The 17,301-nt window shown below is 40.5% G+C and overlaps 1 protein-coding gene across 1 annotated transcript in view; it reads right to left on the minus strand.

Annotated features, from left to right (window-relative positions):
* Nucleotides 1–16,906, minus strand: part of GPC2 (glypican 2) — a 29,802-nt gene extending 12,896 nt beyond the window's left edge. Inside the window, exons 1-5 of the mRNA XM_075859203.1 lie at nucleotides 16,802–16,906; nucleotides 11,954–12,135; nucleotides 9,897–10,055; nucleotides 8,266–8,579; nucleotides 533–613 (exon numbers count right to left, since the gene is read on the minus strand). Coding sequence (XP_075715318.1) covers nucleotides 533–613; nucleotides 8,266–8,579; nucleotides 9,897–10,055; nucleotides 11,954–12,107 — 708 coding nt within the window. The 5' untranslated portion in view covers nucleotides 12,108–12,135; nucleotides 16,802–16,906. The remainder of the gene's footprint in view (nucleotides 1–532; nucleotides 614–8,265; nucleotides 8,580–9,896; nucleotides 10,056–11,953; nucleotides 12,136–16,801) is intronic.
* Between the last annotated feature and the right edge of the window lie 395 nt (nucleotides 16,907–17,301).

The following is a 17,301-nucleotide window of genomic DNA, read 5'->3' on the forward strand; positions in this document are numbered from 1 at the left end:
GGCATTACCCGCCTGGCTCAAATCTTCTGTAATCGAGTGGGTCAGCTGATCCTCCTTGGCCAATCAAAGATAGGTACGTGCTGTTTTTTTTACACAGTACGTGCTTTCCGTCAGTCTGTCCTCATAGATGGGTTCACAAAGTTACGGCCTAATGCAGACGAGCGTGGTTTTTTGTCCATTTGCTATTTGCAGATAGCGTACGAACGCATTTATTTATATGGCGCCATGCACACAACCGCCATGTTCACCGATCCGTGTGCGGACATGTGACCTATTCGGGGGGTTGGGACAAACTGCTGACATCAATTCCGGTCTTCCTATTTTTGCGTATCCGTAAATACTGACAACACACGGATGCTATTTCAGAATATATACAAAATCAACACATCATCATCATCGGCATCCCTTACCTGATTCTACCCACGTTTTTCTGGAAATACTTATCTAACTAGAGAGTTGTCTCTCGGGAAATAAGTGAAATAAATCTACAGGTGGTGGGGAAGGTATCTGGTACAATCCGTCAGCGTTATACCTTGGTTGCTCTGCTGACGATGTCACCTGCCGTTGCCAGTCCTTGGACCAGTGTCCTCGCTGCTCCTAATGCTCGTGTGACCTGCAGAAGACGGAGTAATGATAATGACGATTACAGTACCTGTCTATAGACGAGTTGCGTGACTCATAGTCACGTTCATTTATTAAATAAATATCATTCCAGGGCTGTAGAACGTCAGGACGTCGGAGGGACGCGTCGCCATGGTATCAGCAGCAGACATTTTGGATTAAAAACGGCACCAGAATTTGGTGCGGTTTTTCGTCCGGAAATCCCTGCAGCGCCCAGGGCGGACACGCTTTGTGCTTGTACGCAGCGTATCCACCCTGTGTGAACATAGCCTTTCAATAACTTTTTCAATGGCTTTTGTTGTGTGATATCACGCTGCAGCAAGTTATCAGAGTCAAGATAAACTTGGCTACCTCTGTATACGATTTGGTCTTTTTCTGAGTTGCGTTTTTTTTGCCGCGGAATCGCTGCTTTTCCACGACAAAAAAAAGAAGCAAGAATTGCTATTTGTTGCAGGTTTTACCTCACTATTGAATTCAATGGGGAAAACCCACAACACAAAAGTAGCGATTACACAAGTACAATTGACATGCTGCGGATTAAAAAAACGCACCGCAGGTCCATTTCGAAGCGTTTTTTCCCGCTCATCATTCAGGATGAGATCTACTCAGCTGCTACTGTAATATGCTGCGAGTATTAACACTACGTGTGAACTTACCCTTATACTGCACCCGCAAAGGCCAAGGTTTATGCCTGTCAGAATTTTTGGCGATCAGATGATCACCTGGGCAGAATTTCTAAATGGATCTGTTCTGATGGGACACCCCTTTAAATCTATTCATGCTGGTTGACTGTGCAGAGCTGGGAGTATCAGGAAGCAGGTTTGAGGCATGACTATGGGGTTTTCTGAAGTACATCCAACCAAGTAGGGAAGGGGCACACTGACTGTAAGGGGGTCAGTAGCATAGGGTTTATATTACAGTATTATGTTATGTACTTCCCCTTTCTACTGGATCCTGGAGGCGAGTTGTGAGTACCACCGCCCCAGGCAAGCCGCAATGCAGCATGGGCAGTTAGCTTGCCCCCCAATTTCCTCCATCGCTAACACTTTTTTCCGCTGCCACCAACATGGGAGGTCAGGCTAGCTCTTCCTCTGCCTCTGAGGTTCCCCCTACTCCCCCAGAGATATTGCATCCGCCTGCCCCTGTGCTTGATGCAGTACAGGATGTGACCAGCGCTATTCCTGTCCATGATGATAGTATAGTGAGAGAGCCTGCCATCCCCCGGCTTCTCCTCCCCTGATTAGCCAGACTTATACTCCTATGGGGGTAACACCTTTAATTTCTCCTCCATTGCCACAATTAACACCTGTAGTATCTCATCCATTACCACAAGTTTTTGAGAGACCACGAGGTAGGAGACGTAGATCCCCCTCCTCATCCTCTTCCCAGGGTTCCAGGAGGCGTAGTCGTCGTGGTTCTGCCATTCCCAACACCATTCCAGGGTCTCTGGGAGTAGGAGGCGATCCAGATCCTCCATGTGGCGTTCTCTCCCAACATCTGAGGCGTCTTCCAGCGCATCTGAGGAGTCTGGTAGAGCGGTGCTCAGGTAACGTAAAAGGCAAGAACCTAGCCATGTTTCCAGGGTGTCCAGCCTGGTATCCATCACTTCACCATGACAGGATAGTAATACTACGCCAGTGACGTTGCAGTCTCCTCAAATGCAGATTGTACCGCCCACGACTCCTGTTGTCCTGTTACCATCTACTTCATCGGGTGCTGGTGAGTTTACTTATACTGGGGCTTGTGGAGCGGAAGTGGATGGGTCAGAGGTTGTGTCTGTTTTAAAAGTGGTTTTAGAGAAACTCTCCCCCCCCCCCCCCCAGCCACAGCCCTGCAATAACCCCTGTGATAAAAAGTGCTCCGCCATAGTACATAAGGATGCTTGTTTCTGTGGGATCAGTCCATTAGGGGCTCATCTGGACGACGACACTAAAACTAAAATTTGGAACAACCAATATGTGAATATTTGGTCTCTGGTATCAGTGGACCAACACACTATAGACAAAGAAAGATGGGTTCTGGATAGTAAACCGTACAACCGTAAGCCATGAGCAGCGAAAACTACGAATAACTGGATACAGGCCTTTTCCGTTATGGGTTGTGTAATGGGCCAACAACACCCTGAACGCTGTGCTGAACTTTTTATTTACTTTGATAGCATTTATAGTGCTTATAAATCACTTGGTGTTTCTGCATGGTGGCTCTATGATGAAGATTTCAGAAGGCGTCTAGCGTTACAACCAGAGATTGTTTGGAGAGTCAAATCCACCAACGTATGGTTGCGTATTATGATGGCGCAAAAAACACCCCCCTTTCCATCAATGGCCGCTGGCTCCTCAGCTTCCTTCTCTCAGGGGTCAGTGGCCGTCCGCATGCTGGTTGTTCAATGAAGGACACTGCAAGTATGCAGGGTTATGTAAATATAAGTATGAGTGCTCCGCATGTGGAGGTCCACACACAGCATCTCGCTGTTCTCGCCCAGCCTCTAAGCCACCCTCAAAACAAAATACACATGGTGATGCAAAGGACTACAGTGAGCGTAACCACGATGGGGCCTTGCCTAGACAAATACCCGGATAAGAACTCTGCCGCACAATTAAGTTTCGGTTTCAGTTTTGGTTTCTTTATTTCGTTTAATCTGAGAAGACATTCTTTATTTGCGGACAATCTAAAATCGGTAAGGGAGCACCCGGGGGTACTTAGGAAGAAGTTGTCCAAAGAAGTATCTTTGGCCATAATCGAAGGCCCTTTCGACCGTCCAACTTTCCCAAACACAGAGTTTCCCCTTTAGGCATAGTTTAGAAGAAGGAAATTGATAAATTCCGCCTTATTCACCATCTTTCATTTCCAAAAGGCCTACCAGTCAACGATGGGATTTTGTCTGAGGACTCCTTGGATTCTTACGTTTCCTTTGATCACGCAGTAGCATTGGTCCGGGAGGTGCCCTTATGGCAAAATCGGACATCGAGTCTGGCTTTCGATTATTACCAGATTACTATCACCTGTTAAGTTGCTTCTTTGAAAATCACTATTATTTTGATACTTGTTTACCCATGGGCTGCTCCATATCATGGCACTATTTTGAGTTGTTTAGCTCCTTCCTTCAGTGGGTGGTGCGATATGAAACCTGCACGTGATCGGCAATCCATTATTTAGATGATTTATTTGTTGCCCCTGCAGATAGTGATACCTGCCAATACATGCTTAATACCTTTTAGTTCCTCATGTCTTGTTTTGGAGTCCCTATTTCCAAAAACAGAAGGTCCTGTCACAAGGCTGTCTTTCCTGGGTATCAAAATTTACACTATGGCAATGGTCTTTAGATTACCTGATGATAAGCTTAAAAAACTGTTTGACAAGATTGAAGGTTTTTGCAGTGTATCCAAGGTCATGTTAAAACAGGTGCCCTTTTGGTCTTTGCTTGCCAGGTTATGCCAAAGGGCAGGATTTTTTCCCGCCATTTATCATTGGCTACTCGGGGAGTTAAACTACCAGGCCATCAAATTTGCCCCACCAGAGCCTTGACATCTGACTTGACAATATGGCGGAGTTTCCTTTGCAATTATAATGGTCATACGTGTTTCAGGTCAGGAGAATGCCGCAATGCAGAATTATCTTTATACGTGGATGCATCTGGCTCCTGTGGTTTCTGAGCTGTTTTCAGCTCCTCATGGTGTGCCTCCTCCTGGCCTGCAATATGATATATGGTTGGCCTTTGCAAGAATCTTACTTTGTTGGAACTTTTCCCAATAATAGTGCCAGTGGAAATCTGGGGTACATCATTTCAATATCGGCACATTTTTTTTGGTCCGACAATGCCAGTGTGGTTGCTTGCATTTACAGTCTGTCTTGTTCTTCAATACCTGTTAGATCATTGCTACGGCATTTAGTGTTGCGATGTTTGCAATATAATATTTTCTTCAGATCCAGAAATGTTCCCGGTGTTCATAATGTGGTCGCTGATTCTCTATCACGTTTTCAATGGCAGGAATTCCGGTCTTTACTGCCCAATGTGGAGATGCTCGGCATCCCCTGCCTGAGTCACTTATGGGAGTTGGTGGACCTCAACTGTTGTCTCTCGTCGGATCATCTGTAGCGCCTGCTACATGGAAAAGGCATGGTAAGGCGTAGTTAGACTGGTTACTGGTTGTGAAGGGTTTAGTAATGGCATGTCAGAAAATCTGCTCATCTCCTTATAAGATTACTTTGTTGTCCCTCAGTTTTAGTCTTACCTTCTTTGGTGCTTTTCGAATTAGTGAATTATTGCCGCCTTCCAAAACTAAATCTGGAGGTTTACTGCACACAGATGTCATTTTCACCAAAGAGACTGCACAGATATAAATACGAGTACGTAGGTCCAAAACTGACATATTTGGCCAAGGAGTTTGGATCCCCTTGCGTGCTGTTGAAAGCATAATCTGCCCCATTGATTTAATTAATGAGTACTCTGTTATTCGATCCAGCCAGACTCAATTCCTAGTGCATGTAGATAGTACCCCTCTCACGATATATCAATTTAGGGCAGTCCTCACACGGTGGCTGATAATTCAGGTGTCTCCCCAAAAGAATTCCGAACACATTCATTAAGAATTGGTGCGGCCACTGAGGCCGCTAGGGCGGGATTATCCGACGCTGAGGTACAGCGCATAGGACGTTGGCGTTCTGCTTGCTTTGCTAAGTATATCCGTCCGGATCTGTTGTTATAGCTCTGACATTTATATGCGTCTTTTCTTTTAGATCAATTTAAGCCCACTGTATGGTTGCTAGGGCATTCATACATATTTTGGGCCGCTCAAAGGGCTGAATGCAGGCCTGGTGGCCGTGCTTTGGGCTTTTATGAGATCAACATCTCATGGAGAAGAATACGAGGTCTAAAGTGGAGTCAAGTCCTTCCAGAAGTGGTAAACATCAGCAAAGGGGTCAACGGCCCGGTCATTCTAGTAATTCACGCAGGGGGGGGGGCAATGATCTCTGTTTCCTTAGAACGGCTAAGCTCATGAGTATAATGCGCTCCGATATGGAGCGTTTCTCATCCTTTTTTCCAGAACTAATACTTATTTGGTCAGAGATTGTCCCCCGTGTGGTATGGCAGGGTGCGCGAGATGCAGATGCGGTGGAAAGAGCTAGGGGCACAGTTAATAGCCGTATGTCCAGATTTGTTAGAGCCCGTTCTGGTGTGGTTGTTCGGCATCGCCAACTGGAAGGGGATAATAACAAACTGGTAAGGAATGATGGGGTTCACTTTAACGATATTGGGGTTGATATTTTTCTCTCCGGCCTACAGGACGGAATTGAACAGGCACTATTTCTGCTGGGTGGGGGTCGGAACCCTGTGTAGGGCTCCTTCATGGCGGTCTTTTGAGACTTCGATGGTTTAAGGAGGGGCCAAGAGAGCTGTGGCCGATCACCCGCCGGCAAAATAATAATATTTGTTGTCCTGGTCTTTACTTACTTTAGTTTATAAGGAAGCTACCCACATAGTTCACGGTTGGTTCACCCTGCTTGCAGTCCTGTTGCTTCAAATTGACCAATACAGTTCCCAGAGGGAGAAGATGCCTCAGCTGATATAAGCGGTAAGAAGACCATGCTGAGAACAAGTCTTAGAAAGGGAATAAGATTTGCTGCAAATTTATCGTATGAATTTGCGGACATAAAATCCGCAGCATAATACACAAGCAGCAAAGTAGACTGAGATTTAAACTAATCTCATCCACACGCTGCAGATAAAATACGCAGCGAAAACGTTCATAAATTAACCTGCGATGCAGATTTTTAATTTATGCTGCGGAATTGTTGCATTTTTGTTGCGGATTTTCCCCATTTATTTCAATGGGGAAGTGAAAGTCTACAAATGTTGTAATTTTTGCTGCAGAAAAGATGCAAATCTGCACAAAAATCGCAAGTAGGGAAAAGAAAAGACCTAATTCCCGTTTAAAATAGAAAAAAAGTCTATACTCACCATTGCCATAGTAACGGCTTGTTGTCCCCTCAGCTGTTCTCCGTGCTGTTGGCCTCCTGTAATGTGTCTCATGTGACCACTGCAGCCAATCCCTACATGTGATATTTGCTGCGTATTCTAAACTTGTCCGCAGCATATATACCAATATTTGCAATTCGTTGCGGACTTTCATTTCCCCATTGAAGTCAGTGGACAAAACCTAGGACAAAAATGCAACGATGCTGCACCATAAATTCACATGCTGCGGAATAAAAATCGCCACCGCAGGTCGATTTCTGAGCGTTTTCACTGTAAATTTTTTCCTAAGCGTGTGGGTGAGATTTCTTAAAATCTCATTCACTTTGCTGCTACTGTAATACCCTCTAGATTTTCCGTCTGCAAATTTGGGTGGAAAATCTGCCACAAATCCAGTCCGTGTGAGTTTACTCTTTGAAGCTTAGACACTTTCTGGCCGAAAAACTGCACAAAATGAAACACAATTTGGTGGAGACTTGTCTGCAGGTTCTAGATCGGGTATGCTGCAAACTTTTCTGCCGCGTATCCAACCCGTGTGAACATAGTCTAAGAGTTGCAGGACTGTTGAATTTAAAGGTGTTGTTCACCTTGCACAATCCCTTTTTGTTTGACAAGTCCCTTGAAATTAAGTTGATTACAGTGAGTCCCACTCCTGGGACCCCTAATGATGAGCTGTAATCTGTGGAGGAAACTGGCAGCAAGTTACCTCGCCTTGGCGTCTCCTCTGCCCAGGCTGACCCCACTTCTCAGGGTCATGCAGCTGATGGTCTCTACTGGCGCTGCTTCCTCCTGATCCCACACTTCCCTATAGTGCGGGCGCTGACCTTTTATCCTTTAAAAGAGTTAGCATGTGCCAAACCACCCAGCTTTCCAGGGTATATTAGGTACCTTTGGGCATGAGTAATTAGGCTTCTTATCTGCAAGACCGTTGCTAAGTTGTTTCCTGTCCTGTTATACCCGTCATTGACCCGTCTAGTTCCTTGTCACGTATTTTGCCTGCTGCCTGCCCTGACCTCAGCCCACCTTTTGACTATTATTCTACTGCTGCTGGCCCTGTCCTCTGCCTGACTACCCGTTACGACTCAACGCCCTGACCTATCGCTTGTCTGACTACGTTCTCTGCCCGCTGACTTTGTCTTGTGTCCCGTCATATTCTCTACAGAAAAGTTCGCTGTTGGTAAGGGCGACTACTCCCACGGTAGCGACCTGGGAATTTCTTGCAGCGAAGTACAGATACTTGTTCAGGGGTTAAAGGGTGAACACCGGGGATTTCCTCAGACTCTGCTTCTGGGTTAAGCCCAAGTCAAGTCATTACCAACTCGGTGGGTCCACAGCCTACTAGAGGTACATGACAATTACACAGTCCTCATTTAAATCAATGAGCCGTCAGTGTAACGCACAGACGTGTTGGGTTCTCAGAACTCTATAATGGGGTATTTGAAAATGGATTTTCTAGCCTAGATAACCCCTAAATAAAAGTAAATGGCAAAACACAACTGTAGCACAGCATTTTTCTGCTTACTTCTAATGGAAGTGTTTCACAACTGCTTTAGCGTGACTGAAGTCGTAGTGTAGCTCTGGTTTCAGAGTTGGCTAAAAACAACATTTTGGGTTAAGTTCGTCTTTAAGAATAGGGTAAAACTGGCATCAAGAGATAAATAAATCCAAACCTGTATCCGAAGCTTTCGTGGGATATCTCCGAAGGGCCTAAGCTCCTCAGCTCTACGAGCCGCGCACTCCATGTAGTCTGCGTTCAGCTCATAATGGGGAAGCAGCAGCCGAAGCGTGCGCTCCAAAAGCGCTGCCCAAAACTCGGAGAGTGCCTCAGCCAGCCTGGTGGCTCCTCCTCCCATATAATAAGCTCGCAACTCCGAGAAGAGAGTGCTGAAGAGAGCAGCATTTTGGGAGTACAGATGTCCATAAGAGAGTGCAAACATGGCGGAGAGGGAGTTCTCAGAAGAGTCAAGGAGAGCGAGGAAAAATTCTGCAAAAAGGTAAAATAAACATAAGCATTACTAAAATTGAGCAGGAAACAGCGGCCTTTATTTCACTATAATGTACACTAGAGCTTCCATATTGACAAGTTAATTTTGTGGGATGAGATTACATTGAAATGGATGCAGGATAACAATTCGCATGAGATTATGATCTCACAGTTCACCATTTCTCTTTCATATAATTAATTCCTATTATACATAAAACACAGCAAGGCATAGGAACGTGTGAATAATATTTATTATCGAAAAAAGCAAGCACAAATATTTCACGGATATTTTCCCCTGATAAAAATGTGTTTTGATCGTAGAAAAAAAGCAGAACTAGTAAGAATGTGCAATGTATGATATGGAAAATATTTAGACAGTAATACTACAGTCAAATTTGTGCCAAGAAAATAGTACTGTGATGTATGGTCAATTTGCTTATATTCTCTGTATTAAATTACATTGTGAATTATCAAGCAGGCCGAATTCCACCTCACCTGCAATGACCCCCCCCCCCCCTTCCATTTCAGAAATATGTAACCTTTGAATGTTCTTTGTATAACCTTGACAAAGGTAGCAAATTGGCTGTCTGGCTTAAGGTCCAGACATAAAATTATCACATTTTCAACTATTTGTCTTTATTCCCAGCATTCATATATGTATGTCTATGTCACCTAAACGAACAGGCTATTCTATTCTTGCCAAGAGAAATAATCCAACTGCAAAGCTGACGTCAGTATCTAATGAAATTATAATATTACATTTAAAATGTAATGTATGTCTGTGATTGGCTGAATATGAAATATTCTCATTGTATGATATTGGCTGAATCAGAGTTATTGTCACATTGCCTCTAATTGGTTAACCTCTTGCCTACACCGATTTTGAATGATATTATTGTAATTGAGTTTGGCAATAAACCTCAGAGGAGTATTTTGAGCATACAAGCAATGTCTGTGTGTGTCTATTCCTCTCTGATATATATCGGTATGAAATCTCCTGATTAGGATCTGTATAAATTTACTGAAATGAGTGTCTGTTGGAACACTCGTCTAAATTTCACTCTAATATATTTTGAGCCATGACTGCCTCAACAGTACTAAGCTTTTGCCAACCTCTACTAGCTAAAAATACTGCCGTAAACTGCTGAGAATAATAATTCTGTACAGTGCCAAACTAATAGTGCCATACGGTCCTTCAATATTAATTCCTCTAAACCATATTAGTGCCTATATTAAAGTGTCAGCCATATTAGTGTCCATTTAATAGTGCCACCATGTTCAATGGAATATGAAGAAAAAACCAATGTCCAAACTCACCCTGGAACCTCTTCCTTGCCTTGGTTAATACTCCAGTGGGATAGCTTACGGTCTCATTCACAATGCGTGCTAAATCTCTCACACTCTCCTCGCTGAGCCTCTGCTCGGCCTCACTGGGACAACACGTGTACTCCTGGGGACATATCCGGAGGTGTTCCCCTACAAGACACAGCAATGGTAATATACCATAATTCAGAATATATTATCATGTATACGTTATACATTTCAACCTTTAAAGAGCATAGGGTTTGGGTAGACTGGAAATTATCATTCTTACACAAATTAATGACATCCATGCAAAACATGTCCATGTCATGGAGAATGTTTGATGTCGCTATGGATGGCTCCATAGTGTGCACTTGTTTGCATTTTAATAGATTTACTACTGTTATTTTGCGATGTACAGTACTGTGAGAAAGTTTAGGCAGTTGTGGAAAAATGCTGCAAAGTAAGAATGGTTTCAAAAATAAAAGTGTTAATAGTTTTTTTTATCAATTAACAAAATGCAAAGTAAAAGAACAGAAGAGAAATTTAAATCAAATCAATATTTGGTGTAACCCCCCTTTGCTTTCAAAACAGCATCAATTCTTCTAGGTACACTTGCATACAGTTTTTGAAGGGACTCGACAGTGAGGTTGTTCCAAACATCTTAGAGAACTAAGCACAGATCTTCTGTGGTTGTCGCTTCCTCAAATTCTTCTGCCTCTTCATGTATTCCCAGACGGACTCGATGATGTTGAGATCAGGGCTCTGTGGGGACCATATCATCACTCAGGGCTCCTTGTTTTTCTTTATGCTGAAGATAGTTCTTAATGACATTGGCTGTATATTTAGGGTCATTGTCCTGCTGCAGAATAAATTTGGAGCCAATCAGAAGCCTCCCTGATGGTATTGCATGCTGGATAAGTATCTGCCTGTATTTCTCAGCATTGGGGACACCATTAATCCTGACCAAATCCAAACTCTAATTGCTGAAATGCAGCCCCAAACTTGCAAGGATTCTCCACCATGCTCCACTGTTGCCTGCAGACACTCATTATTATACCGCTCTCCAGCCCTTCACTGAACAAACTGCCTTCTGTTACAGCCAAATATTTCTAATTTTGACTCATCAGTCCAGAGCACTTGCTGCTGCTTTTCTGCACCTTAGTTCCTATGTTTTCGTTGATAGTTGAGTTGCTTGGCCTTGTTTCCACGTCAAAGGTATGGCTTTTAGGCCACAATTCTTCCATGAAGACCACTTCTGGTCAGACTTCTCCAAACAGTAGATGGGTGCACTTGGGTCCCACTGGTTTCTGCCAGTTCTGAACTGATGGCACTGCTGGACATCCGATTTGATTTAGAAGGGAAGTAAGCATGATGTGTCTTTGATCTGCTGCACCTACGGCCCTCAACGTTGCCCATTTCTTTGTGCTTCTCAAAAAGAGCTTGAACAGTATATCTTGAAAACCCAGTCTGCTTTGAAATCTTTGCCTGGGAGAGACCTTGCTGATGCAGTATAACTACCATGAGTCTTGTTGCTGTGCTCAGTTTTGCCATAGTGAACCAGTGACATGAAACTGTCTTCCATAACCTCACCTTTGTAGCAGAATTTGGCTGTTCCTTACCCAGTTTTAGGCCTCCTACACAGCTGTTTCTATTGAAGTTAATGACTGTGTTTCAACCTACATATGAAAATGATGATCATTATCACCTGTTTGGTATAATTGGGTAATCATACACCTGTAATCCTGCAAAATCCATGACTTTGTGCAAGTGTACCTAGAAGAATTTATTGCTGTTTCGAAGGCACAGATAGATAGATAGATAGATAGATAGATAGATAGATAGATAGATAGATAGATAGATAGATAGATAGATAGATAGATAGATAGATAGATAGACAGATAGACAGATAGACAGACAGACATTAGATAGATAGATAGATAGATAGATAGATAGATAGATAGATAGATAGATAGATAGATAGATAGATAGATAGATAGATAGATGCATATTTGTGTATACAGGTGCCTGTATGTGTATACATTATATGTACATTTATACGGTTGATGTACCGGATATTGGGGTTCGGACCTCTGGGATGTCACTTAGCCCCCTGTCTCGAAGCTCCCGGGCAGCGTCTACACAACTTCGCACTTCACTGGCCCCAGCATTGAAGATTCCTGGAACAGCAGTCATGAAGAGGAGGACAAGCTTGTAACCACGCATGACGCCGGGGTCTCTGTACAGGAGAGGTCTGCAAACACAGCAGAATATTACAGAGACACTGCAAGCCACGTATATACGGGACAGTCACATAGTGCGAATACAGACAGAGCAGAGAGAGATATGAGAACAGTATAGAGATAAGAGTAGGATATTATAGGAGGAATGCATTCAGGTATAGGGAATTACAAGGACTGCGCACAATTCTACAGGGACAAAACCGATTGATAGAGGGAGAGTACAGGAGGCAACATTTTGAAAAATATAGAATAATAATGTCCCTATCCATTTTTCACACTGTCCATATATTTGTATCTGCACTATATAAGGACATTATAAGGACAGTATAAACATATTATAGGGACAATGGAGAGAAATTAAAGAAACAGTAAGGAGGAATAATAGCTAAATATAGAGATAATATCCAATAGAAAAACAGGAATAATGTAGAAACATAAGGTGAAAATGTAGAGCACTGTATAGAGATTATACGGGTAATGCAGAAAAAAAATGTAGGGACAGTGGATTATAGGGACAATTTAGAAAGTTATAGTGTTACACACAAAAAAGGCCGGACTGTGCAGAGCGATTATAAGGTATGAGTATGGAGATATAGGGGACAGTGGAACAGTGTAGAGAGATATATAGGCAAATGATAGAGGGATCTATAGAGACATAAGTGTAGGGAGATACTGTATAGAGACATCGTAGAGGTATATAGGGATAGTGTAGCGGTATATAGGGATACTGTAGAGATATAGGGACAGTGTAGAGTTATATGGACAGTGTAGAGGTATATAGGGATTATGTATATATAGGGACAGTATAAAGATATATAGGGATAGTGTATAGATATATAGGGACAGTGTAGGGATATATAAGAACAGTGTAAAGGTATATAGGGATAGTGAAGATATATAGGGACAGTATATAGATATATAGGGACAGTGTAGGGATATATAAGAACAGTGTAAAGGTATATAGGGATAGTGTAGATATATAGGGACAGTATAGAGATATATAGGGACAGTGTAGAGTTATATGGACAGTGTTGATGTATATCGGGATAGTACATATATATATATAGAGAGAGAGTGTATAGATATATATAGAGACAGTGTAGAGGTATATAGGGATAGTGTATAGATAAATAGGGACAGTGTAGAGATATACAGTATATATATATATATATATATATATATATATATATATATATATATATATATATATATATATGGACAGTGTAGAGATATGTAAGGACAGTGTAAAGATACATAGGGACAGTGTAGATATATATAGGGACAGTTTAAACATATATAGAGACAGTTTAATTCTAAGTGTTCCTAGAGTGCTTTAGGTTTGTTCTATGTATCTATAGTGTGGGTTTCCAAACCCGAACCTGTATAGCACCAACACAGAGTCAATTTGGAGTGCATCCTTACATATTTTGTGATAGATATAAATAAGGACAGTGTAGAGGTATATAGGGACAGTGCAGTGGTATATAGGGACAGTGTAGAGATATATAGGGACAATGTAGATATATAGGGACAGTGTAGAGATATATAGGGACAGTGTAGAAATATATAGGGACAGTGTAGATATAAATAAGGACAGTGTAGAGGTATATAGGGACAGTGTAGATGCATACAAGGAAAGTGTAGAGATATATAGGGACAGTGTAGAGGCATATAGGGACAGTGTAGAGGCATATAGGGACAGTGTAGAGATATATAGGGACAAAATAGAGGTATATAGGGACAGTGTAGAGACATATAGGGACAGCGTGGAGATATATGGATAGTGTAGAGATAAAAAGGGACAGTGTAGGGATATATAGTGACAGTGTAGATATATATGAACAGTATAGAGGTATATAGGACAGTGTAGAGATATATATGGACAGTGTAGATATGTAGGGACAGTATAGAGATATATAGGGACAGTTTAGAGATATATTGACAGTATAGAGATATATAGGGACAGTATATAAATATATATGTACAGTGTAGCGATATATAGGGAGAGTGTAAAGATATATAGGGGCAGTATAGAGAGATATAGGGACAGTGCAGATATATATGGACAGTGTAGGGAGATATAGAGACAGTGTATAGGTATATAGGGAGAGTGTAGAGATATATAGACATTGTGAATGTATATAGGGACAGTGTAGAGAAATATAGGGAAAGTGTAGAAATATATACGGACAGTGTAGATATAAATAAGGACAGTGTATAGGTATATAGGGACAGTGTAGAGGTATATAAGGACAGTGTAGAGGTATATAGGGACAGTGTAGAGGTATATAAGGACAGTGTAGATATATATAGGGACAATGTAGATATATATAGGGACAGTGTAGAGTTATATAGAGACTGTGTAGAGATATATAGGGATAGTGTAGATGTAAATAAGGACAGTGTAGAGGTATATAGGGACAGTATAGAAATATATATGTACAGTGTAGAGATATATAGGGAGAGTGTAGAAATATATTGAGACATTGTGAATGTATATAGGGACAATATAGAGAAATATAGGGACAGTGTAGAAATATATAGGGACAGTGTAGATATAAATAAGGACAGTGTAGAGGTATATAGGGACAGTGTAGAGATATATAGGGACAATGCAGATATATAGCGACAGTGTAGTTATATAGGGACCATGTAGAGATATATAGGGACAGTGTAGCTGTAAATAAGGACAGTGTAGAGGTATATAGGGACAGTGTAGAGGTATATAGGGACAGTGTAGAGGTATATGTGGGAGTGTAGATGTATACAACGACAGTGTAGAGATATATAGGGACAGTGTAGAGAGATATATGGACAGTGTAGAGAGATATATGGACAGTGTAGAGGCATATAGGGACAGTGTGGAGGCATATAGGGACAGTAGAGATATATAGGGACAATATAGAGGTATATAGGGACAGTTTAAAGGTATATAGCGACAGTGTAGAGACATATAGGGACAGCTTGGAGATATATGGTTAGTGTAGAGATATAAAGGGACAGTGTAGGGGCATGTAGTGACAGTGTAGAGATATAAAAGGACAGTGTAGAGGTATATAGGGACAGTGTAGGGGGGATATATATATATGGACTGAATATATATATATATATATATATATATATATACACACACACACACACACACACAGTATAAATAGACATATAGTATGTGATTGTAGTGTAAGGCAGCGATATATGGGGTGATGCAGAGTGTCTGGGAAGAGATGACACATAGAGATATACACACAGGTGTAGATACAGGAATACTGATGAGTAGATATACTGGACCTGTACTATGCCTACACTATCTATTCTATTCACATAGGCAGAATAGACACGTATAGATAAATCTGTGCCAAGTATAAGTGTTGAGATACATAATATAAATACAAGTATATACAAAGAAGAGCTGTAGAGCTACATCTACATTATATAAACAGAGGTAAACATAGGACATGTCAATGACATACATACATATAAATGTACATAGTATAAAATATAAATGTAGATATATAGATAATACATTACAATACATACAATATATATAATACATACAATATATACAAAACATAAAATACATACAACACATACAATATATACAATACATACATTACATACAACACACAAATATAAAATACATACAACACATACAATATATATAATACATATAATACATACAAAATATATAATTCATACAATACATACAAAACATAAAATACATACAATATAAACAATACATACAACACATACAATACATACAACACATACAATACATACAACACATACAATACATACAATAAATACATTAGATATAATACATACAATACATACATGACGTACAAAACATTACATACAATATATATAATACATACTATACATTCATTACATACATACAATACATACAACACATACAATATATGCATTACACACAATACCTACATTACATACAATACAACACATAAAATATATACATTGCATACAATATATACAATAAATACATTACATATACAACATATACAATGCATACATACAATATATACAACATATACAATACATACATTAAGTACAATACATACATACAACACATAAAATGCATACAACATATACAATGCATACAACACATACAATCCATACAACACATACAACATATACAATGCATACAACATATACAATCCATACAACACATACAACATATACAATGCATACAACATATACAATACATACAACACATACAACATATACAATGCATACAACATATACATACAACACATACTATACATACTATACATACAACATATACAATACATACAACACATACAACATATACAATACATACAACACATACTATACATACTATACATACAACATATACAATACATACAACACATACTATACATACTATACATACAACATATACATACAACACATACAACATATACAATGCATACAACATACAATGCATACAACATATACATACAACGCATACAACATATACAATGCATACAACATATACATACAACACATACAACATATACAATGCATACAACATATACATACAACACATACAATACATACAACATATACATACAACACATACAATACATACAACATATACATACAACACATACAATACATACAACATATACATACAACACATACAACACATACAATACATACTATACAGAGAGCAGCTGTGATCAGACCCCGGCGCTGGATCAGCTGGAAGACAAAGGAGATGCGCGCTGCCCCGCGGTCCTAGAGCCGCCGGATACTGCTGCTGACTCAGTCTATGCATAGTACAGACAGGGCGTGTACAGGGGGAGGCAGCTCATAGCCCACCCATGGATAGTAATATCACAAATATCTTATCCACCAGACTGCAAAAAGACACCAGGATGTCATAGACAACATACAAGATAGAAGTGACACTGATAATAGATAGATAGATAGATAGATAGATAGATAGATAGATAGATAGATAGATAGATAGATAGATAGATAGATAGATAGATAGATAGATAGATAGATAGATGATAGATAGATAGATAGATAGATAGATAGATAGATAGATAGATAGATAGATAGATAGATAGATAGATAGATAGATAGATAGATTAGATAGTAAGATAGATAGATAGATATGAGATAGATAGATAGATAGATAGATAGATAGATAG

The sequence above is a fragment of the Rhinoderma darwinii genome, chromosome 3, assembly GCF_050947455.1.
Source record: "Rhinoderma darwinii isolate aRhiDar2 chromosome 3, aRhiDar2.hap1, whole genome shotgun sequence".
Lineage (NCBI taxonomy): Eukaryota > Metazoa > Chordata > Amphibia > Anura > Rhinodermatidae > Rhinoderma > Rhinoderma darwinii.